At 39.8% G+C, this 23,803-nt stretch overlaps 1 protein-coding gene across 1 annotated transcript; it reads right to left on the bottom strand.

Annotated features, from left to right (window-relative positions):
- Positions 1-9,332: 9,332 nt before the first annotated feature.
- On the bottom strand, positions 9,333-10,271 carry LOC116910619 (olfactory receptor 1A1-like). The gene has a single exon (XM_032914568.1). It carries the CDS (start codon positions 10,269-10,271, stop codon positions 9,333-9,335), a length of 939 nt encoding a protein of 312 aa, XP_032770459.1.
- Between the last annotated feature and the right edge of the window lie 13,532 nt (positions 10,272-23,803).

Genomic DNA, 23,803 nt, shown 5'->3' with positions numbered 1-23,803 from the left:
GGCTGTGCACAGCAGACACTGTGGTCCCCAGTCAGAAGCACTAGGAAGTCCAGCTTCAATGTCACCCCTTCAAGGAACTGCTTGTCATATTTCTATCTTGAAATATCTTTCCTTGGGAGCCTTCTGATGGTTTGTGGAGGTAACTTATGGAATGCACTAATTTCAACACACATTTTTGCTCCCTTGGGCAGAGTGCAGCATATGGCTCTGGGTTCAGTACTCAGCAGCCGATTGACCAGCAGAGTGGAGCTGGGAGTCTAAGTGTTGACTTTATTATGTAGAAAATTGGACTGATATCTGTTTTATCCATGTCACAGGATGTGCTCATAGTAACACTCGCTTTAAAGATTATAGATTACTGTTTGCGTGAACATTTTATTTATTATGGTTGGTCACTCTGTTAAGCTTACAAGCATGTGTGGGCAAGACTCATGTGACTATATATTGCAGTTTCTTTACAATTTTGGACATAAAAAGTGCATCAGTAACACTTAATAAATGTGAAATAAGTGGCTGAAAATACTAGTTTGTGATTATGCTTAGAGTTAACTAGTCCAGACATTATTTACCTATCCAAATAAATCTTTGAAGAACCTCACCAGGTAAGCATTTTTTCCCCTACTTCACATTTAATATATCTCTAAGGCTCTATGACATTAATCAGGTATACTATTTTAATAATAACCATTATGTGTTTTAATTACTTTATTGGAAGTTTTGATTAATTATAACACTAAAGAAAAGTAGTATGACTAAAGACTTGGGTATCTTGTAATATGTGAGAAAGACTTATGTGGCAGCATATACTTTTGTCCCCAGCATTCCTAAGGCTAGACAAGAGCAGTGTAGTCTAAACTGATAATTTGGGTGGGGGTAGCCCAAGATATGTAGCAACATTCTGTCTTAAAAAATCAGATATGCAATCAATACAATACCAGTAAGTCAATAAAACCTTAGAACTTAGAATGTAAGGAAATATAGGGAGACCATACAGACACAACTCTGAGGCTAGCAGCAAGAACATTATTTGGGTCGAGGGTGAGTTAAAACACAGTCAGGGAGAGAGACAGAGATGAACAATTATGGACAGCTGTCCCACATCAGTTGCCTGGCAAGAGATAAGAATTTAGTTAAATATGAAGCAATCTGTAATTAGTTAGGGAATGAATTGACTTTGCTTTCCTCCCTCTGCTCAAGCTCTCCTGCAACTTTGCACTGACCATGTCCAACCAGAAGACAGAGAATATGAAAGTCTATTGTTGAATCTACATGGATAATTTTCTAGTGACATTTTTGTGTCTTCCTGACTGCTAGAACTTAGGGGTAGTGGAGATAGAAGATTGGACCCAGTCTGTTAGTTTCTTTCCTCACTGCCATGACAAAACCCCTGATATAATAAATTATGGAGGGAAAACTTTACTTTGGTTCATGGCTTCAGAATGTGTGATGGCAGGAGCGACCCCATCAGTGGCTGCAAGTATGTGGGGTAGCTCACTGGTATAGAAGAAGAAGTAGAGAAGCAGGCTGGAACAAAGAAGTGGACCAAACGTTCAGAGAAGCACCCATAACATTTGTCATCTGAGCCCCATCTCCTAAATGTCCCATAGCATTCAAAATAGCACTATTTATATTTAAAAGAAAAATTAATATTTGATCCTGGTAAATTTCTTTAAAATTAAAACTACACAGGTCCTTACTCTTTTCTATACTGTTGTATACATAAGTTCATTTGGTATGTGATAGTTACACACACTTTTAAAAACTCTACTAGTGGCTATCTAGTTCACTAGTAGAATGATCATGCTCAAACCATTATTTTCCTGATCAAAAAGATGGTTCAGTGGGTAGAGGTGTTAGCTACCAAGTTTGATGAGTTTTATCTCTTTCCAGGCCCCATGTGATTTAAGGAAAGAACTGATATTATGCAAATTCCCCAATAAATAAATGTGAGAAACCAATCCAAAGCAAAGGAAAAAAACCCAAACCACCACCATTACTACCACCACTGCCACCGCTTCTGCTGCTGCCACCGCCGCTGCCTCTGCCACCACCACCAAAACATTTACTTTTTTTTTTACTATAAAAGAAAGCATTTAATTGAATATGGCTTACAATGTCAGAGGATTAGTCCATTATCATGGAATAGGAAACATGACAGCATTCAGGTATACATGGTTCTGGAAGAGCTGACTTTCCTTTTTTTTTTTTTAACTTAATCATTAAAATCAAAGAATTATAGTGGGTAGTATTACATATACTATGATATTCTTTTTTATAGCCCCCTATCACATTCCCCTTCCCCCTTCTTCAATGAGGCTGTCGCCATTCCCCAATTACCCACCTCTTCCTACCTCCCCGACCAGATATTCCCCAACACTGGGGTGGGGTCCAGTCTTGGAAGGACCAAGGGCTTCTCCTCCCATTGGTGCGCAACAAGGCCATCCTCTGCTACGTATCCAGCTGGAGCCATGGATCTGTCCATGTGCAGTCTTTGGGTAGTGGTTTAGTCCCTGGGGGGGGGTCTGTTTTGTTGGTATTGTTGTTCTTATGGGGTTGCAAGTTCCTTCAGCTCCTTCAAACATTTCTCTAACTCCTCCAGTGGGGACATTATTCTCAGTTCAATGGTTGGCTGAGAGCATCCGCCTCTGTATTTGTTATGCTCTGGATGAGCCTCTCAGGAGACAGCTATATCAGGCTCCTGTTAGCATGCACTTCTTGGCATCAGCAGTGTTGTGTGGGTTTGGTGGCTGTATGTATATGGGCTGGATCCCCAGGTGGTGCAGGCTCTGAATGGCCATTCCTTCAGTTTCTGCTACAAACTTTGTCTCCATATCTTCTCATGAATATATTTGTTCCCCCTTTTAAGAAGGATGAGTATCTGCACTTTGGTCATCCTTCTTCTTGGGCTTCATGTGGTCTGTGGATTGTATCTTGGGTAATTTGAGCTTTTGGGCTAATATACACTTATCAGTGAGTTCATACCATGTGTGGTTTTTTGTGATTGGGTTACCTCACTCAGGATGATATTTTTTAGTTCCATCCATTTGCCTGTGAATTTCATGAAGTCATTGTTTTTAATAGCTGAGTAGTACTCCATTGTGTAGATGTACCACATTTCTGAATCCATTCCTCTGTTGAAGGGCATCTAGGTTCTTTCCAGCTTTTGGCTATTATAAATGAGGGCTGCTATGAACATAGAGAGCATATGTCCTTGTTATATGTTGGAGCATCATTTGGAAATATGCTCAGGAGTGGTATAGCTGGGTCATCAAGTAGTACTATATCCAATATTCTGAGGAACCTTCAACTGATTTCCAGAAAGGTTGTACCAGTTTGCAATCCCACCAACCATGGAGGAGTGTTCCTCTTTCTCCACATCCTCGCCAGCATCTGTTATCACCTGAGTTTTTGATCCTAGCCATTCTGACTGGTGTGAGGTGGAATCTCAGGCTTGTTTTGATTTGCATTTCCTTGATGCATCCTTAGTAGGATGTTGAACATTTCTTTAGGTATTTCTCAGCCATTTTATGTTCCTCAGCTGAGAATTCTTTGTTTGGCTCTGTACTCCATTTTAAATAGGGTTATTTGACTCTCTATAGTCTGACTTCTTGAGTTCTTTGTATATTTTGGATAGTAGCCCTCTATCAGATTTAGGATTGGTAAAGATCTTTTCCCAATCTGTTGGTTGCCATTTTGTCCTAATAACAGTGTCCTTTGTCTTATAGAAGATTTGCAGGTCCCATTTGTTGATTCTTGGTATTAGAGCATAAGTCATTGCTGTTCTATTCAGGAAATTTCCCCCAGTGCCCATGTATTCGAGGCTCTTCCCCACTTTTTCTTCTATTAGTTTGAGTTTATCTGTTTTTCTGTGGAGGTCCTTGATACACTTGGTCTTAAGCTTTGTACAAGGAGATAAGAATGGGTCCATTTGCATTCTTCTACATCCTGATCTCCAGCTGAATCAGAACCATTTGTTGAAAATGCTATCTTTTTTCCATTGAATGATTTTAGCTCCTTTGTCAAAGATCAAGTGACCATAGATGTGTGGGTTCATTTCTGTGTCTTCAATTCTGTTCCATTGATCTACCTGCCTGTCTCTGTACCAATACCATACAATTTTTACCACTATTGCTCTGTGAGGTCAGGGATGGTTATTCCCCCAGAAGTTTTTTTATTGTTGAGTATAGTTTTCACTTTGCTGGGTTTTTGTTATTCCCGATGAGTTTGCAAATTGCTCATTCTAATTCTATGAATTGAGTTGGAATTTTGATGGGGATTGCATCAAATCTGTAGATTGCTTTTGGCAAAATGGCCATTTTTACTATATTAATCCTGCCAATCCATGAGCATGGGAGATCTTTCCATATTCTGAGGTCTTCTTCAATTTCTTTCTTCAGAGACTTGAGGTTGTTGTCATTCAGATCTTTCTCTGTCTTGGTTAGAGTCACACTGTGGTATTTTATGTTATTTGTGACTATTGTATAGGTTGTCATTTCCATATTTTCTTTGTTAGCCTGTTTATTCTTTGAGTAGAGGAAGGCTACTGATTTTTCAAGTTAATTTTATACCCAGCCATTTTTTTGAAGTTGTTTATTAGGCTTAGTAGTTCTCTGGTGGAACTTTTGGGGTCACTTAAATATACTATCATATCTTCTGCAAATAGTGATATTTTGACTTTTTCCTTTCCAATTAGTATCCCTATGACTTCTTTTTGTTTTCCGATTGCTCTGGCTAGGACTTTGAGTATTATATTGAATAAGTAGGGAGAGAATGGACAGCCTAGTCTAGACCCTGATTTTAGTGGGATTGTTTCAAGTTTCTCTCTATTCAGTTTGATGTTGGCTATTGGTTTGCTGTACATTCATTTTATTATATTTAGGTATGTACCTTGTGTTCCCAATCTTTCCAATACTTTTAATAAGAATAGGTGTAGCAATTTGTGAAAGGCTTTTTCAGCATTTAATGAAATGATCGTGTACTTTTTTTGGGGAGGGGTTGTTTATATAGTGGATTACAGTGATGGATTTATGTATATTAAACCATCCCTGCATCCCTGGGATGAAGCCTACTTGATCATGGTGAATGATTGTTTTGATGTGCTCTTGGATTCGGTTTGCCAGAATTTTATTGAGTATTTTTGCGTCGATATTCATAAAGGAATTTGGTCTGAAGTTCTCTTTCTTTGTTGGGTCTTTGTGTGGTTTAGGTATAAGAGTAATTGTGGTTTCATAGAAGGAATTCGGTAGTGCTCCATCTGTTTCACTTTTGTGGAATAGTTTGAATAGTATTGGTATGAGGTCTTCTATGAAGGTCTGATAGAATTCTGCACTGAACTCGTCTGGACCTGGGCCCTTTTTGATTGGGAGACCTTTAATGACTGCTTCTATTTCGTTAGGAGTTATGGGTTGTTTAAATGGTTTATCTGTTCCTGATTTAACTTCAGTACCTGGTATCTGTCTAGGAAATTGTCCATTTCCTGCAGATTTTCAAGTTTTGTTGAATATAGGCTTTTGTAGTAGAATGTGATGATATTTTGAATTTCCTCTGATTACGTAGTTATGTCTCCCTTTTCATTTCTGATTTTGTTACTTTGGACAGACTCTCTGTGTCCTCTCATTAGTCTGGCTAAGTGTTTATCTATCTTGTTGATTTTCTCAAAGAAACCAGCTCCTGGTTTTGTTGATTCTTTGTATAGTCCTTCTTGTTTCTATTTGATGATTTCCTGCCTTCTATTCCTCTTGGGTGTATTTGCTCCTTTTTGTTCTAGAGCTTTTAGGTGTGCTGTCAAGTTGCCAATGTATGTTCTGTCCAGTTTCTTTTTGGAGGAACTCAGGGCTATGAGTTTTCCTCTTTGCACTACTTTCATTGTGTTCCATAAGTTTATATATGTTGTCCCTTCATTGTTATTAAATTCTAAAAGTCTTTAATTTCTTTCTTCATTTCTTCCTTGACCAAGTTTTCATTGAGTAGAATGTTCTTCAACTTCCATGTATATGTGGGCTTTCGGTCATTTTTGTTGTTATTGAAGACCAGCTTTAGTCTCTGGTGATCTTATTGGATGCATAGGATTATTTCAATCTTCTTGTATCTGTTGAGGCCTGTTTTGTGACTGATTATATGGTTGATTTTCGAAAAGGTACCAGGAGGTGCTGAGAAGAAGGTATATTGTTTTGTTTTAGGATGAAATGTTCTATAAATATCTGTTAATTCCATTTGTTTCATAACTTTTGTTAGTTTCAGTGTATCTCTTTTTAGTTTATGTTTCCATGATCTGTTCATTGAGTGTAGGTGCTTTTATATTTGGAGAATAAATATTCAGGATTGAGAGTTCATCTTGGTGGGTTTTTCCTTTGATGAATATGAAGTGTCCTTCCTTTCTTTTTGATAAGTTTTGGTTGAAAATTGATTTTATTCGATGTTAGAGTGGCTACTCCAGCTTGTATCTTTGGACATTTTTTTGGAAAGTTGTTTTCTAACCTTTTACTCCGAGGTAGTGTCTGTCTTTGTCTCTTTGGTGTGTTTCCTGTAGGCAGCAAAATTCTGGGTCCTCTTTACATATCCAGTCTGTTAGTCCATATCTTTTTATTGGGGAAGTGAGTCTATTGATGTTAAGAGATATTAAGGAATAGTGATTATTGCTTCCTGTTATTTTTGTTGTTAGAGTTGGAATTATGTTTGTGTGGCTCTCTTCTTTTGGTTTCATTGCAAAGAGATTACTTTCTTGCTTTTTCTAGGGTGTACTTTCCCTCCAATTCTTGGAGTTTTTCATCTGTTGTCCTTTATAGGACTGGATTTGTGGAAAAATATTGTGTAAATTTGGTTTTGTCATGGAATATCTTGGTTTCTCCATCTATGTTAATTGAGAGTTTTGCTGGATATAGTAGCCTGGGCTGGCATTTGTCTTCTCATAGTGTCTGTATGACATGTACCCAGGATCTTCTGGCTTTCACAGTCTCTGGCGAGAAGTCTGGTGTAATTCTGATAGGTCTGCCTTTATATACTACTTGAGCTTTTCCCCTTACTGCTTTTAATATTCTTTCTTTGTTTTGTGCATTTGGTCTTTTGACTATTATGTGATGGGAGGAGTTTCTTTTCTGGCCCAATCTATTTGGAATTCTGTAGGCTTCTTATATGTTTATGAACATCTCTTTCTTTAGGTTAGGGAAGTTTTCTTCTATAATTTATTTATATATAATTTATTAATATTTATAAGATATTTACTGGCCCTTTAAGTTTGGAGTGTTCGCTTTCTTCTATACCTATTATCCTTAGGTTTGACCTTCTCCTTGTGTCCTTTATTTCCTGGATGTTTTGGGCTAGGAACTTTTTGCATTTTACACTATCTTTGATGATTGTGTCCATGTTTTCTATGATATTGTCTGCTCCTGATATTCTCTCTTCTATCTCTTGTATTCTGTTGGTGATGCTTGTGTCTATGACTCCTGATTTCTTCCCTAGGTTTTCTATCTCCAAGGTTGTCTCCTTTTGTGCTTTCTTTATTGTTTCTATTTCCATTTTTAAATCCTGGATGGTTTTCTTTAATTCCCTCACCTGTTTGGTTGTATTTTCCTTTAATTCTTTAAGTGATTTTTGTGTTTCCTCTTTAAGGGCTTCTACTTGTTTACTTGCGTTGTCCTGTATTTCTTTAAGGGAGTTATTTATGTCCTTCTTCAAGTCCTCTATCAACTTTATGATATGAGAGTTTAGATCTGAGCCTTGCTTTATAGGTGTATTGGGGTATTTAGGACTTGCTGTGGTGGAAGAATTGGGTTCTGATATTGCCAAGTCAAATTGCTTATATTCTTACACTTGCCTCTTGCCATCTTGTTATCTTTGTTATCTAGCCTTCCCATCTCTGACTGGAACCCATCCTTTCAGTCAACCTGTGATCTTGTGATCCTGTATGTGTCAGAATAGCTGGGGAGTCAAGCTGCAACTGGGGTATGTGCTGTGTGGGTTCAGGTTCAGTGCTGTGGCTCTGCTCCCAGCACAGGTGGAAACTGGAGGTGTGTGTGTGTGTGTGTGTGTGTGTGTGTGTGTGTGTGTGTGTGTAATCTGTGTCACAAGTTGTAGGGGTCCTGTTACACAGGGCTTTAGGGCAGAGTTTGGGGTCTCCCTTGTGAACCTGGATGTGAACCTGGGGAGTTGAGCTGCAACTGGGTGTGAAGTGTGTAGGATTTGGCCAAGTGTTGGGACTCTGGTCCTGGCACAGGTGGGAATCCCAAGGTGCATGGGTCTCTGGCTGGGCAGGGAGTCTGCTTCCCAGGTAGCAGGGGTCCCAGTCCTGCCTGTGAAGCTGGATGTGTCAGACTACCTGGGCAGTCGAGCTGCAACTAAGGTATGGGCTGTGTGGGTTATTCTCTATATTGTTTTTTTCTCCTTCATTATATTGAACCCAAGTGTTTGTTCACTACATCTCATATTATACTGAATTAAACTAACATTTTGTTATAATAATCATGTAACAATTTTGTTCCTTAAACGATAACAATTCTATTAGTTATTATCATCTGAGCAATAGTTTGATAAGAGTGTCCTTAGAGACAGCCTATATTAATTAATATATTATTTTAATTAAGACAGCATAGAAATGTATCCCTGACAAGTTTTTAACAAACATTTAAGGATGAAGAACTTGATAAAATGGAAGAAATTTGCAATCTCATCAATTAACAGACGGGGGAAGAATAGTGGGAATTCAAAGGCAGCCTGTGTTATTTATGAGATCATGACTCAAGACACAAAGCAAAATAAAAATGACATAAAGGTAAGTAAATTGTTTGTAGTCTAGTAATCTCTGAACATTATTAGACTAAATTTTAGAAATTAAAATTTTAATTAACTCATTCCACCCCCATTCACATTTTTGGGTGCAGGTTAAATGATCAAGATTGTGAAGATACAGACAGATGTTAGGATAGGTCTTGTATATGCAGGCTAGCAGGCTAGTAGTTGTGATAAACATAGTCATTAGAAAAATCCAGCACACAGTGATCTACAGTCTTTGAAGCACACACTAATATGATCACAGCCTGTGACATAGGCAGCACAGATATTACTAGTCTGATTTTGGGACATTAACATCAAAGCCGGTCAGTAGACTGGTGAGAACTGAGCCCAGAGCCATGTGCTGGCACAGCCTTTTGTCCAAAGGAGCAGAAATATATTAATATTAGTGCATTTCATAAATTGCCTACTCAGACTGTCAAAAAATGCTCCCAAGGGATGGATTTCAAGCTGGATATATAATAAGAAGCTCCTTGCAGGGTGACATTGAAGCTGGATTTCCTAGTGCTTCTGACTGGGAACCATAGTGTCTGCTGTGCATGGTCTCACATGGGGGATAAGGAGGAGGTACGGTGGAAAAGTTTCTTCAAAGCCGCCTTCATGTCACGGTTCCTCAGGCTGTAGATGAAAGGGTTCAGCATTGGGGTCACTGCTGTGTACATCACAGTTATCAGAGCATGCTTCAGACTGTAACTGGTCAGGGGCCTGAAATACATGCCCATGACTGTCCCATAATACAAAGACACCACTGTCAGGTGTGAGCCACAGGTGGACAAGGCCTTGAGGAAGCCCTTGGTGGATGGAACCCGCAAGACTGTGGAAAAGACCCGGACATAGGAGATGACGATGAATAGCAGTGGTACTGAGAAAACACCCACACCAAAGTACATCATCTTCACATTGAAGCGAATGTCAGAACAGGACAGCTGGAGCAAAGGCGTAATGTCACAGTAGAAGTTAGCCACATCCCTGTTGCCACAGAAGGACAATCTAGCTGTGAGTATGGTGTGGGGCAGTGAGTTGCCATTTCCAATCACCCAGGACCCAGCAACCAGCAGGACACAAAGTTGTGGACTCATAATTGTTGCATAATAAAGTGGGCGGCTGATGGCTACGGCTCGGTCATATGCCATTGCAGCTAGTATATAACTGTCTGTGTTTCCCAATCCTATCATGAAGAACATCTGTGCCATACATCCCCCAAAGGAGATGGCCTTGCTACCCAGGAGATGGTTGGCCAACATCTTGGGGATAGTTACAGAGGAGAAGAAGATGTCAACAAGGGAGAGGTTGGCGAGGAAAAAGTACATGGGGTTATGAAGGCGAATGTCAGAGTGAATGGCTAGGATGATGAGCATGTTCCCAAACACCGTGATGGGGTAAATGAACAGGAAGAGGATGAAGAAGAAATATTCCTGCTCCGGCTGCCTTGTAACTCCCAGGAGAGTGAACTCTGTGGTAGAAGACTCATTTTTTTCTATCATGACTCCATCAACATGGAATCAGACATGAATCCGGAAACATTAGTGCAATTATGATCTATATGTTATCACTTCCAACAGTTTACTGAAGAGATCAGCTCTTTCCACATCCAGATCCATGAAATTTACAGTCATGTAATTGGGGCAATATCCTGTTGATCCATAGCACATGGGATCATTACTTCTGAATACACATCTAAGTAGCAAGTGACACCTCTAACCCACATTTTGCACATTAACACCTTCACACATTCATCTAAGCTTTGATCATTTCATAATTAAAATGTACATTCCATTACCTCACTTCATAGGTAAGGGGAAATGAAATATTAATTGTTCATCTTACATGTAATGCAGTTTTTCCTTTTGTGGAGAGTTCTAAATCACAAATTTAGTATACAAGTATGGACCAATAGCCTTTGGAGGTCATTAACCAATACTCCAACGCAAACAACTTTTCAGTATAAAGCTTTTCTGGAAATGTGGAGTTGTTGCACTGAATAGGCATTAAGCCACTTAGGGTCCAGGAAGTAACGGTATCTGCAATGGTCACTGGAGGGTTTTAACCATGACAGTCACTGGAATTAGTCCAGTGAATGTTCTCAGGATCCCCACTGACAAAATAGATTTTACAGGCTTTATCTTGGTGACAAATGCTCAAGTGTACACAGCCATGATGTGCCTTTCTCCAGTTTTTATCTATTCTTATTTCTTTTGAAGAGCCATAAAACTACATCATGGTTATATCTGCAGCTTAGGAAACTCTTAGTTTTATTTACAGAGGTTTCAATCTTTTTGCCACATTTCTATGTTCAAGCACCTTGGCCACATGACTGGCTAAACTTCCTTTAGCATATATTCAGGCTAAGAAGAAGTAGCCATGGTTTGGGGAGAAGGACATCATATAGTTCATTGTGTCAAGCATGTGTGCATGAAGTCTTTCACTGAGTCTGTAGCGTGTTGACTGGATTAGGATGGTGGCCAGCAAACTCCCACAATCTGCTTGTCTCTGTTCACCAGTTCTGGAGTTACAGGTACGCTCAGCTGGGTATGCAGGTGCTGGAGACTTAAAATCAGGCTTTCATATCAATGCCTCTTACCCACTGAGCCATCTCACCATCCCCATATTGTTTACTCTAACACCCAATAAATTGTTGTTCAGAGCGTACAATAATCAACTCACACTCCATGTTTGTTTAGCCGTATAGTATTTCATTTCTTGCAAGTGGTCATTTTATCTTCTCTTGAATGTACCTGTTATAGTGTTGATTATTTATATAAAAATTTATTGCCAAACTCAGCCTCTATTTTCTATCTCGATGCTTTAGTAGGTTAGACCACCATGGCTTACTACCTGAAATGTTATAATATTTTCTTAGCTGCTTTTCTAGCCTCCTCCTCTCTTCCCTATCTTGTGCTCTCAGTCATACTAATCATGATTAAGTATACTAACTGCTTAGCCAAGTGTGCCATTTTGGTTTTTTTTTTGAGACCAAATTTAAACTACATTTCCCAGTCTCTTTTGAAGGGAGGTGCAACTATGTGACCGAATTCTAGCCAATCCAATTAGGTGTTCTAGTTGTGGACTTCCTTCACACTCTATTGCTGATTAGAAATTTTGAAGAAATTGAATGGAATGATGGGGTCATGTTGTGGGATGAGCCTATGTTAAGAGCTTCCCACATACAGGAAAGATGCCCTAAACAAAAATATTCTCTTGTACATTTACCCTGTGGAAAATAGTCTTTTATTCTCAAGTCATTGATAGTTTATGATCAGTTTGCTACAGTAATTGAGACAGATGTAGTTCACTAACTTTTCTAAAATGATTTTTTTTAAAATTAATTGAATATGTGATTAATTCAATCTCCATTTTTCAGTATTTTTTATATGAATTATAGAGTGGACATGGGGATGTAGGTCTAATCATCCTTTTCATAGCTAATGACAATGTACCTTTTCATCACTGTACCAAAAGCAGCTTAGCTTGATCTTCTAAGATTCCCTTCCTCTTCTTCATGATACCTCATGTTTCAAAAGGTTCAGTTAAACACAGAGGCCTGAGACTGTGGGCAGCTCATGTGGCATGGAAGTGTAAGACTTCGGAGGGAGGCTTGGGCAACATGGTGGAGTAGGTTGATGTTGACCTGTCTCATTTCCATGAAAGCATACAGAAATTATAGACTATTGTAAAAACAAAAAGTACATTAAAATATATGACATCATTTAAAAGAAGAACAGCAGAATGAATACCTTAATGGGGTAACCAAAAGAACTCTCAGAACAAAACTTTAAGCTGTTGTCTGCGCAGTATTGGCCCCTTGGGATCACAGTCATGAGCTGGGTTGGACCAGGTGGCTGAGATGTAGGTCTTTATGTTCTTAGGTTCAAAGGACATGTCCACAGATCCACATGAAGCATAGGGATTCATTGTCTATGCCTTTAACACTTGAAATAATACCCTAATCATGACAAGAGAACAAGAATTTGTCCACATAGGCATGAGTTTAGGAATGAAATATCAAAAGGATAAAACCCACAGAAAACAATGATTGTTTACTAAGAGGGCCCAAGGGAAATTCTTGTATTGTAATATATCACGTTCAGGTTTTTTTTGTTAGTTTGTTCTAAACTAATGATTTAAAAATCTTGTTTTTATACTTGTATAAAAGTATATTGAAACATATAGTTTCAAGAAAAATTCCTCATCTAAATAGTCATGGAGAGTATTGAGGAATTGAGAAGTTATTGCAGTAAAAAGACATTTAAAACTCGCTGAAGAATTAATAACATTTAATACAGATTTAAAAAGAAAATAGGGAGATGAAGAAAGTGCAAAGCCCCATACAAAAATATTTGTTCTGTTTGGTTAGTCACTGAATTTGGTGCAATTACAATTTAAACAGTCACAGAAGGGTGTTCTGAAAATATAGAATTTAGAAATTAATACAAAACTGAGTTAGAACAATAGCAAGCAAAGGGGGAAAATATCAAGACAACTGGAGGCAGGAAGCTAGGAAGGAAGGGAGGAAAAAAAGGGAGGAATAGGGGGAGAGAGGAAGGAAGAAAGGGATGAAGGTTGTAGCAATTGTCCTATCAAGATGAAGTGACATAATACCATGATTCCTAATGTGAACCGAATAAAAAGTCACACCTGCACTCAAGGTTCTACAAGGCTGAGCGGTAATCAGAGCTTCACAGCTGTGCAGAGTTGGAATGTTACATGTCCATAGTCAACATATCTCGCACTATCTTTTGCCTCGGGCGTAGTCATCCATTGTTCACTCCTATGTCTGACATATTTTTTTAATAAAAATACCACGTTTGAAATATATTCTTAGGAGACTTATTTCCATGAATTCAAAAGCAACGATGTCATGTGAAATCTAGGGTAGGGCTTTTTATGCCTTGTTGAGACCTGCTTACCTATACTCCCCATTAGTCCACTTGGTAAATGCATTAACTTATATTTTGTGTTTTATAATTAATAAAAGTTTAAGTAGCTTGTTCTATAATGAAATATACTATTTGTGACAACCTAAAATTATGTTTCCTGACCATGGCTCTCATGTTTGACTCATAAAGAAACGATCTTGTGGACTGGAGTGATGGCTCTTCTGTGTGTGCTCTTCCAACACATTGGATGAGTATTGGCAGAGAGATGACAAGCAGAATTACCTAAGTGCCTGGAATAGCCAGAGAGAGAGAGAAGAGAGAGAGAGAGAGAGAGAGAGAGAGAGAGAGAGAGAGAGAGAGAGAGAGAGAGAAAGAGAGGGAGGCAGAGGGGGAGGGAGGGAGAGGGGAGAGAAAGACAGAGATAGACATGGTTATATGACATGCATCTAATCGCAAGAAAGTTTATTACCTAGATATTAAAAGTAAAATTTAGAGATAATCCATAAAGGATTAAGTGTGAATGGCAAAATGTGAAAAAATACAGAAAATATCTGTATGAAATTAAGGTAGGAACTTCCATCTTCAAGTAGGTCAAATTGCACATACACATACACATACACACACACAGACACAGACACACACTCACACTCACACACACACTCACACACATACTCACACACACACTCACATGCCCCCCCCAAGGAAACTTATCATAAACTTTGAGTTTTAAAACCTCTGTATGTGAAAATAAAAGGGAAAGACACACCCTGGGTTAACTCAAGGATTCCATCACACACATTTCCACAAAGTTGAATTAATAGTTGCTGGACCGTGGGATCCTAAACATTTTTAGAACAGAACCCCAAACAGAGCAGGAAATCTGGAAAAGTTGTAACTTTTCCTACCTCAGTAACTATAGACCCCAACTCTCTCCAAAGCACCTAGTCCATTCTTTTCCTTGCACACTTGTAAACCAACTAGGCCATTTACCACCACCTAATAGGTGCTTTTCATCCAATGTTTCATGTTCTGTATTGTTGTCTAGGTACACCGCAAAGAAGAAACTAGTGTGATTAATAAGTAAAATGGAAAAATGATAGTTAACTAAATGATTGTTAACTAAAGGTAGCTAAAAGTTAACTAAATGGAGTAGATATCTATGAAGTATCTAAGGAATGTGGAAACGTGATTTGTAATCATTTACAATAAAAACTAAAGTTTAAGGAGCCGGGGAGATGGCTCCCTGGTTAAGGCCACTACCTGCTCTTCCAGAGAACCAGGGTTTAATTCCCAGCATTCACATGGCAGCTCACAACTGTCTCTAACTCCAATTCCAGGGGATGGATCTGACACTTTCACACAGACATACATGTAGGTAAACATGAATGGACATGCAATAGAAACATATAAAATAAAAATAAGAAAAAAATGAGAGGCAAGGAGACACTTGACCCCATAGACAGAATCTGGAGAAGTGTTGGTGAGATGGATCAATTGGTAAATGTGTCTTCTTCTAAGCCTTGTAACCTGATTCAGATGTGGATCCACATGGTAGAAAGGGAACCGACTTCTGGAAGTTGTCCTCCATTTTCTATGGCACACATCTCCTCTCCATGATGTGTGGGGGCAGAAGTGTCTTTGTAGCTCTTCACTGAAACCATATGCTTATGTGGGTGCCTATGCACATGACATATAACATTATTACTTCCAGGAGCACAAATGCTCTACCTTGGTCCCAGGAAAAGCATGGTCAGATGGGATTCTTTCACACTGCCTTTTGTCTGTCAGGTCTTGAGAATGCAGAGTCTAGGTTGTGATGCTTATGGCCTAGGGTTCCCAAAGCCCTGAGCTCCATCCTCTCAGTACTGCATAACGTGAGGGTGCTGGCCCAGGCTGTAATCCCAGTGCTCAGGAACTGTAAAGAGAGTTTACAGTCTCCTCACTGTCTCCTCAGTACTGGGAATAAAGGTGACCATTGCCACACCTGCTTAGCTTCCTTTTCTTTAATTCCAGGAAGTGTTGTTGTTAGTTTTTGTTTTAAATTTCTTCTTCTGTTACTTTTTTGTACATTTACTTTAATTTAAAATTCTCTTTCTATGTGTATGTACCTCTCTCTGCCTGTCTCTGTCTCTGTCTCTGTCTGTCTTCTTTCTGTCTCTCTCTCCATGTGTGTGTGTGTGTGTGTGTGTGTGTGTGTGTGTGTGTGTGTGTGAGAGAGAGAGAGAGAGAGAGAGAAGAAAAGAATTGTGTCCCAGTTTTGATGTTTGTTACTCTGTGACCTCAGAACTTCAATTCACCTGATAAAAGACCTCTGATTTAAAAAATGTGACAATTTAACTTACCTTGTGGGGGGTTTGTGGGAGTAAGGAATCGATGATGGTGATGCAGTCATTGTTGCTCTGTTCCTTAAAGCCACAGTCACAGACACGATTTTCAGAGTACTCAGGTCTACCTGATCAGATATTGTAAAGTGTCTCAGCAGCTGATCCAGCACCTACTAACATTCCTTTTGGGGGAGAGGCATGATACAGAGAAGCATATTAGTGCTGTGTTTTAGATGTGTTCTAGTTTCTGGCCCATGAGCAGAAGGAACAGGAAGTGACGTCCTGGCTGGAGCCTGAGAAGGGGGGATCTCCCAAATTATAGCTGAATAGATTTTAGCAGAGAGAAGATTGGGAATTTGCCAGCAGGTTATATAGTCTCTTGAAACGTCATTCTCCCAGGTCTTCATTCAGATCCAAGTCACAGTAATTGTTGATACTCATAGAAATTCCTCCTCATGTCCCTTTAGGGAACACAGTGGCTCTCAAGAGTGATTTGGAGTTTCCTGGAGAGAATGTCTCCAAGGTTCAAGCTCTAGGCTGACCTATTCCATCCTCTCTGTTGGGATCTCCTTGCCTCTGTTGTTCAGATTCTAGTACGAACCACCATTTGGGAGTTGCAAGGGCCCTGGTATTGTGTGATATCTTGGTATTTCTGCAAGCCTATACAGAAGGCTTTCTACTGTTTGGTGTTTCTAAGAAAGAGGCTGACAATGAATCTTTTCACTAGGAGTTGACCAGAGAAGCATTATAGTGCTAGTTATGATTTCTTTAATGCATCATGCTGAGAGTAGGTCTCCAGATTTTCTAGATTCTGAGAGACAGAAAGAATCTACAGACATCAGAGCACTGTATGCATCAGCCACCTTTTGAGTATCCCTAATGATGAGTGTTGCCCTGTGATTTAGTACCTCCTGTGGCAGAGAGCTCACAGCCTTCTACAGAAAGTGGTGGTGGAATGCTCGTGAGCCCAGGCTGGCTTACCAGTTGCTGACTTTGATGTATATTGGTTGTACCTACCTTGGACCAATATTTGCTCACTTATTTTATATACCACAGAAATGGAAGCAGTAATAAGAACAAACACATCCTCATGAAGTCAAAATGATTGAACGAATTGTATGTAATTCCTAAAAGAGTTGTATTTTAAAATTATATGTATTCTTAACATAGTGCATAGCACATAGTTGACAGGATATACGAATTCATTCTACCACTCGTATTTTTATCAGAGGTCAGGACTGAACTGAAAGCCTTGCAATTGCTGGAGAAGTACTCTAACACTGGGACAAATTCCCAACTCCCTTATTATTCTATTATTTTTATATTTTATACACATCTATATAGAATTTACCATGTATTTACCTTTTATTTTACTGGCCATCATGTGACAGATGACTACATCCTTTATCAAACTGTCTATTATTTTTATACTTTTATACACATCTATATAGAATTTATCATGTATTTACCTCCTATTTTACTGATCATCATGTGACAAATGACTACATCCTTTATCAAACCGTGTATATAATCAATATTGGAACATGTTGAAGTGAATTTTTCTTGATATATATGAGAACACACCATGCTTGATAACTAGCTGTTATCTAGATTGTGATATCATGTCAGGTCCATGGACTATCAGGCACAGATATCATTGTATACTATGATTATTAGTTTTTTAAACTGGCAAATACATTTAGGGATTTTGATATTCTTCTCAGTGTCTCTTCTGTGTTTTATCTCCTGGGTATCCATGAAAAGGAAGGAGTTATTTAGTGGCATAGAAGAAAATGATGCTTTATTCTTTTAATATTTATCAATGTTTTCTGTAGGCACTGAACACAGGATTTATTGGATCATGAAAAGTAATCTTGACCATCTATCTTAGTTTGGGTTTTGTTGCTATAAAGAGATATTATAACCACAGCAATTCTTATAAAGGAAAACATTTAATTGGGGCTGGCTTACAGTCTCAGAGGTTTAGTCCATTGTCATCATGGTAGGAAACATGGCAGAGTATAGGCAGACACGCTGCTGGATAAGGAGCTGAGAGTTTTACACCTTTACCTGAAGGCAACAGAAGGAGACTGTGTACCACATTGGGTGTAGCTTGAGCATGGGAGATCTCAAAGCCCACCTCCACAGTGACACATTTCCTTCAACAAGGCACACCTACTCTAACAAGGGCATACCTCCTAACAGTGCCACTCTCTATGAGCCAAGCATTTAAACACACAAGTCTATGGAGGCCATTCCTATTCACACCACCATATTACCTTCTCCTCTCAAAACAGAAAAAAATAATCTTGGGAATCTTCCTTTAGGTGAACCAGACTGAATGTAATTGTTTCTACGAAAATCTGTCTTGGCTGTCTCCTGTTGTCACTGAATGTTTTTCAGACACAGGAATGATTATGCAATGTGTCTCCAGAGTAAAAGAGTGGCAGCGCTATGCTGAGTACCTAGAAGTATAAGAGAAACATAATTGAAGAAAGAGAGGTGAAAATATTTTGGAATCACTGTGTCATTTTTGTGAAGATGCTACAAAAGACAACATGGGAGTCAAGGTGAAGCTGAACCTTCTCTTCACCACCAGTTGTCAGAACTCATTGAAGTAGACAATGAAGGAAAGCTGTGTAAGTTCTATGAGAAGAACATGGCCACAGTAGTAGCTGCTGATGTGCTGGGTGAAGAATGGAAGCAGTTTGAATCAGTGGTGGGAATGACAAAAAAGTTTTTTTCCTTGAATAAGGGCATTCTGATCCATGGAGGAATGCACCAGCCGTTGAGTAAGGGGCATTCTTGTTATAGACCAAGGAGAACTGGAGGGAGGAAGCACAAATCTGTTCACAGATGCATTCTGTGTGCCGATCTGAGTGTTATCACCTTCTTTACTGTTTAGAAAAGGAAAGAGACTGACAGATAGTAACGTGCCTTTTTGGTTGGAAACCTAAAGGAGCTAGTGGGATCAGAACGCTCTTAAATATTTCTAAAACAGATGATGTTTACCTGTATGTTTTTAGAAAGCTCTTTAACAAAGAAGGTAAGAAGCCAGGACCAAAGGGCCCAAGAATCACTGTCCTGTTACTCCATGTGTCCTGTAACACAAATGTTAACCTATTACTTGGAAGACAAAAACATACACTAAGAAAAACAGGAGGGAGCTACAGAATATGCTCATCTTTTGGCCAAGAGAATGAAGGGAACCAGATGCCAGGAACAGGTTGAAAGAGATGGAGGCTGTCCTCCCGAGAGTTTCTATTCTAACTCTGAGTCCAGTCAAAAGTAAGTTTCCAAGAGCAACAAAGAAATGATCTGACCTTGAAAAGAAAGAATGACAACGTGATGAAGAAATATAGATGAAAACGAAATCAACCTGGAAACAGCAGACTGCATTTAATAAACATAGACATGGCTTAAATACATAATATGATTAGAGTTTGCATTCCACACAATAAATGAACACACAAGATAGACTTCAGTATTATGTCTCAAAAGAATACTAAGAAACAGAGACTCACACCAACAAAAAATGCTGAGAGGGAAAATGCAGAAAGGACCCAATAGCAAGCTGAGAGTAAAATAACATTACAGAGACTGGAAGCCTGTGCTGAGAGTTTAAAGCCTCAGTGCTCTTTATGTGTTGCTGGACTTAGTGCAAAGGTCCGTGCTTTGAAGAAATCTCATGGGCCATGCTTGACCATCTGCTCTCTGCTCCTCAGGAGCCATCCAACTTGGTTCTCTTTGAAATGTATTTTATTCTCATATAGTAACCACACAGTAATGTGTTTTAGTTTATTTTTATTGTTTTTTATTATTTTCTGATACTGTGTCTCACTCTGGCCCTGTTTCAGAATTGACATTTCTACGTATGCCTGTATACAACATGCATCTATCATGCCCACCCTCCATTACCTTCTTGTCCCCTGTCCCACTCCTGCTCATCTCCTTCCTCTTCTTGACTAGTCCCCCCTTCTACTTTCTTGTCTCCTCTTGGAGACTCAAAGAGTTTCATTAAAGTTGCTTACAGAACATGGCGTAGGGTCACTTCCAGGAGTATGGACATCTTATCAGTGGCTATACACTGAAAATGTTTCTTTCCATCTCCCAGTGATGCTAGCTGATGATAGATCCTCAGTGAGGGGTGGGGCTTCAAGTGCCGCTCTCCCCTCTGTAGCAAGGTGATGAGCTCAATGCTGTGCAGGTACTGCTAGGTATGGAGCGTTCAACAGAGGCCATGAACACAGCATTCTGCAGTGCTCCATTCCTTCTTGTAACACTTATATTCTTTTCCTCTCTCTTCCGTGATGCCTTTAAGGGACTGATGAAGATATCATATATATATTTATTTATATACATGTATATATAAATGTGTGTGTGTGTGTGTGTGTGTGTGTGTATTGATCAGTAATGAATGTCTGCAATTTTGCTGCCTACAGCAAAAAAAAAAAGCTTCTATGGCCAAGATGATAGCAATACTAATAATGTGTGAGCACAAACATGATCACTTGAAAGCAAATAGATGTAGAGATTCTGTCCATTTAGCAAAATATCAGTAGTAGCTTCCCTGTTTCAGCCTACAATCTCCCCAGCCATGGGCTTTGACCCATATACAGTACCAGATGTGAATACTCTTCAGTGGAATAGGCTTATAACCAGTCAGAAAGTTTTCCACCACTGCACCAGTGAGTGCATCTTGCCTTGCTAGTTATTAATTTCATATGCTCATCCTCTATTACCTTTTCCACCATGTTATTAGAGACAAGGTCTCTCACTGACCTGGACCTTATCACGCAGCTAAGCTTGCTGTCTGGCAAACTCCAGAATGTCTGATTACATTTGGCTTTTTAAAAATGTAGGCTTTGTGGAATGAACTCAGGACTTCATGCTTGCCAGGCCAGTACTTTATTGACTGAACTATCTCTCCACCCAGGAAAAACACATCCCATTTCTCATGTTACATGAAGAAGATTTAAGTTGTTGTTTTTTTCTTCATGTTATCAATAGCATTGTGAAGATTAAAGATAGTCTTATAGGAACAAAACTGCTCCTTTTGGGTAATGACAGCAGACAAACCCTTTATTGCATCACCATGAAGAAACAGAGCTGAGCAAGTGAAGAGTAAGACTACCCTGTCTTAGTCAGGGTTCTCCTCCTGCACAAACATCATGACCAAGAAGCAAGTTGGGGAGGAAAGGGTTTATTCAGCTTACACTTCCACATTGCTGTTCATCACCAAAGAAAATCAGGACTGGAACTCAATCAAGTCAGGAAGCAGGAGCTAATACAGAGGCCATGGAGGGATGTTACTTACTGGTTTGCTTCCTCTGGCTTGCTCAGCTTGCTTTCTAATAGAACCCAAGACTAACAGCCCAGGGACAGCACCATCCACAATGGGCTGCCCCCCCACCTGATCACTAATTGAGGAAATGCCTTACAGCTGGGTCTCATGAAGGCATTTCCACAACTGAGGCTCCTTTTATGTGATAACTCCAGCTCGTGTCAAGTCAACACACAAAACCAGTCAGTACACACGCCTTGACCAGTATTGCTAAATTACATAACCTCTTCTTTTTCTATCTCAGTTCTTCATCTTTCATTCTTTTAAACAAAGCTCACATCAGTATCCTTGAGATGAACTTGGGGGCCACTGGATCAGATTATTTGTCCTTCATCCTATACACAAATGCATTTTTCCATAATTCACATCTTTCTTGTTTGTTTTGAAATGGCTTCTTCCCTCCCTCCCTCCCTCCCTCCTTCCCTCCTTCCCTCCCTCCCTCCTTCCCTCCTTCCCTCCCTCCCTCCCTCCCTCCTTCCCTCCCTCTCCTCCCTTTCTTTCTTTCTTTCTTTCTTTCTTTCTTTCTTTCTTTCTTTCTTTCTTTCTTTCTTTCTTTCTTTCTTCCTTCCTTCCTTCCTTCCTTCCTTCCTTCCTTTTTCTTTCTTTCTTTCTTTCTTTCTTTCTTTCTTTCTTTCTTTCTTTCTTTCTTTCTTTTTTTTCTTTCTTTCTTTCTTTCTTTCCAGATTTTATTTCTTTCCCGGTCCATGCCCCTGAGAGTTCCACATCTCATACCTCCTCCCCACCCCCCAACCCCTTGCACTCTCCCTCTGTTTCCACAAGGATGTTCCTACTCCACCCACTCCACCAGATGTCTAAACTTCCTGGGACCTCCAGTCTCTTGAGGGTTAGGTGCATCTTCTCTGACTGAACCCAGACCCAGGAGTTCTCTGCTGTATATGTGTTGGAGGCTTTATCTCAGCTGGTGTATGCTGCCTGGTTGGTGATCCAGTGTCTAAGAGATTTCAGGAGTCCAGGTTAATTGAGTCTGCTGGTCGTCCTACAGGGTTGTCCTCCTCCTTAGCTTCCTCCAGCTTTTCCCTAATTCAACCAGAGTGGTCAGCAGCTTCTGTTCTTTGGTTGGGTGCACAGATCTGCATCTGACTCTTACAGCTGCTTGTTGGGTCTTTTGGAGAGCAGTCATGGTAGGTCCCTTTTTGTGAACACCCCATAGCTTCAGTAATGGTGTCAGGTCTTGGGATGCCCTTGAGCTGGATCCCACTTTAGGCCTATCGCTGAACCTTCTTTTCTTCAGGCTCTTCTCCATTTTCATTCCTGCAGTTCTTTCAGACAGGAAGATTATGGGTCAGAGCTTTGGCTGTGGGATAGCAACCCCATCCTTCACTTGATGTCCTGTCTTTCTGCTGGAGGTGGATTCAGTAAGTTTCCTTTTCCCACTGTAGGGTCTCTGTATTTTCAGTTATTAATTCTCTACTGGTAGAGCACTAAGTGCTGGCAGGATTTTTGGTATTGTCATTTCTATGGTCCATTACTGGGTTTTTATTTTGTGAATATCCTTCATTTCTCATCATCTAAAGGTAATCTAGAAATGTATCTAATGTTGTCTTGCTGCTGATTGGTTGTAATAAAATATGATGGCCAATAGTTAGGGAAGGAAGGGTTGAGGGCAAAATTTCTGGGGACGAGAGTGACCCAAGGAGAAGGAAGCAGAAGTGGAAGGCTCAGAGAGGGACACAGAAAGGAACAGACATGGATCAGAGCAGAGTAGAAAAAGGTATAGAGTTAGTCATGTGGTGGGTCATAGGCCAGATACTCAGGCTAAGTTAGATGAGCTATCTGGGAGGCTGCCTCAGCAAAAGCCCCAGGCATAACAACACGGAGCACTGAATCTAGATTTAGACAGAAATCCAAGGTTATGGTCAGAGTTCCAGACACGGGAGCTGGACAAGAGTACTCAGGCATGGAGTCATGCGTGGTGGAGACCTCCAAGAAGCCAGGAACCTGATGGCACAGGCAATGCCTCCTGGAGAGTGGTTCCTTTGAACAGCCAGCACAGTGGGTGGGTACCTGAGTCTTAGTGCACTGATGCTATAGTCTCTCTCTCTGAAAAGCTCTGTGCCTGGCTGCTGCTTCCCAAAGCTGGGGGTGGTTTTCTGGAACTTAATGTGATGCAGCCTCACACACTGCTTTAGCCAGGACTTCAGTTAAACCCCACACTCTCTATGTCATAGATCTTGGACAGCAAAAGAAAGTCAGCTTTCCCAGGACTTAGCTGATATCCCAATTTTAGAGTCCCCCAAAGATGCCATGCCCCCAGTCAGCAGGAAACAATCTAACATTTGTAGATTTAAATGTAAATAAGTAAAATATCCAGTAAAAAGAAAACAACAACCTCATTCCCAAGAGGTGGGTGGGTGGCATTTGGTCATTTGGTGAGTTATGGATGTTTGTTGTCATTTAGGGGGCTTGATTGCAAGTAGTTATTGGTCACAGTCGGTGAGAAAACAAAGGAG

Source organism: Rattus rattus, chromosome 9, assembly GCF_011064425.1.
Source record: "Rattus rattus isolate New Zealand chromosome 9, Rrattus_CSIRO_v1, whole genome shotgun sequence".
Lineage (NCBI taxonomy): Eukaryota > Metazoa > Chordata > Mammalia > Rodentia > Muridae > Rattus > Rattus rattus.
The sequence above is the reverse complement of the archived record's forward strand: the minus strand, read 5'-3'. Positions and strand labels throughout refer to the sequence as shown.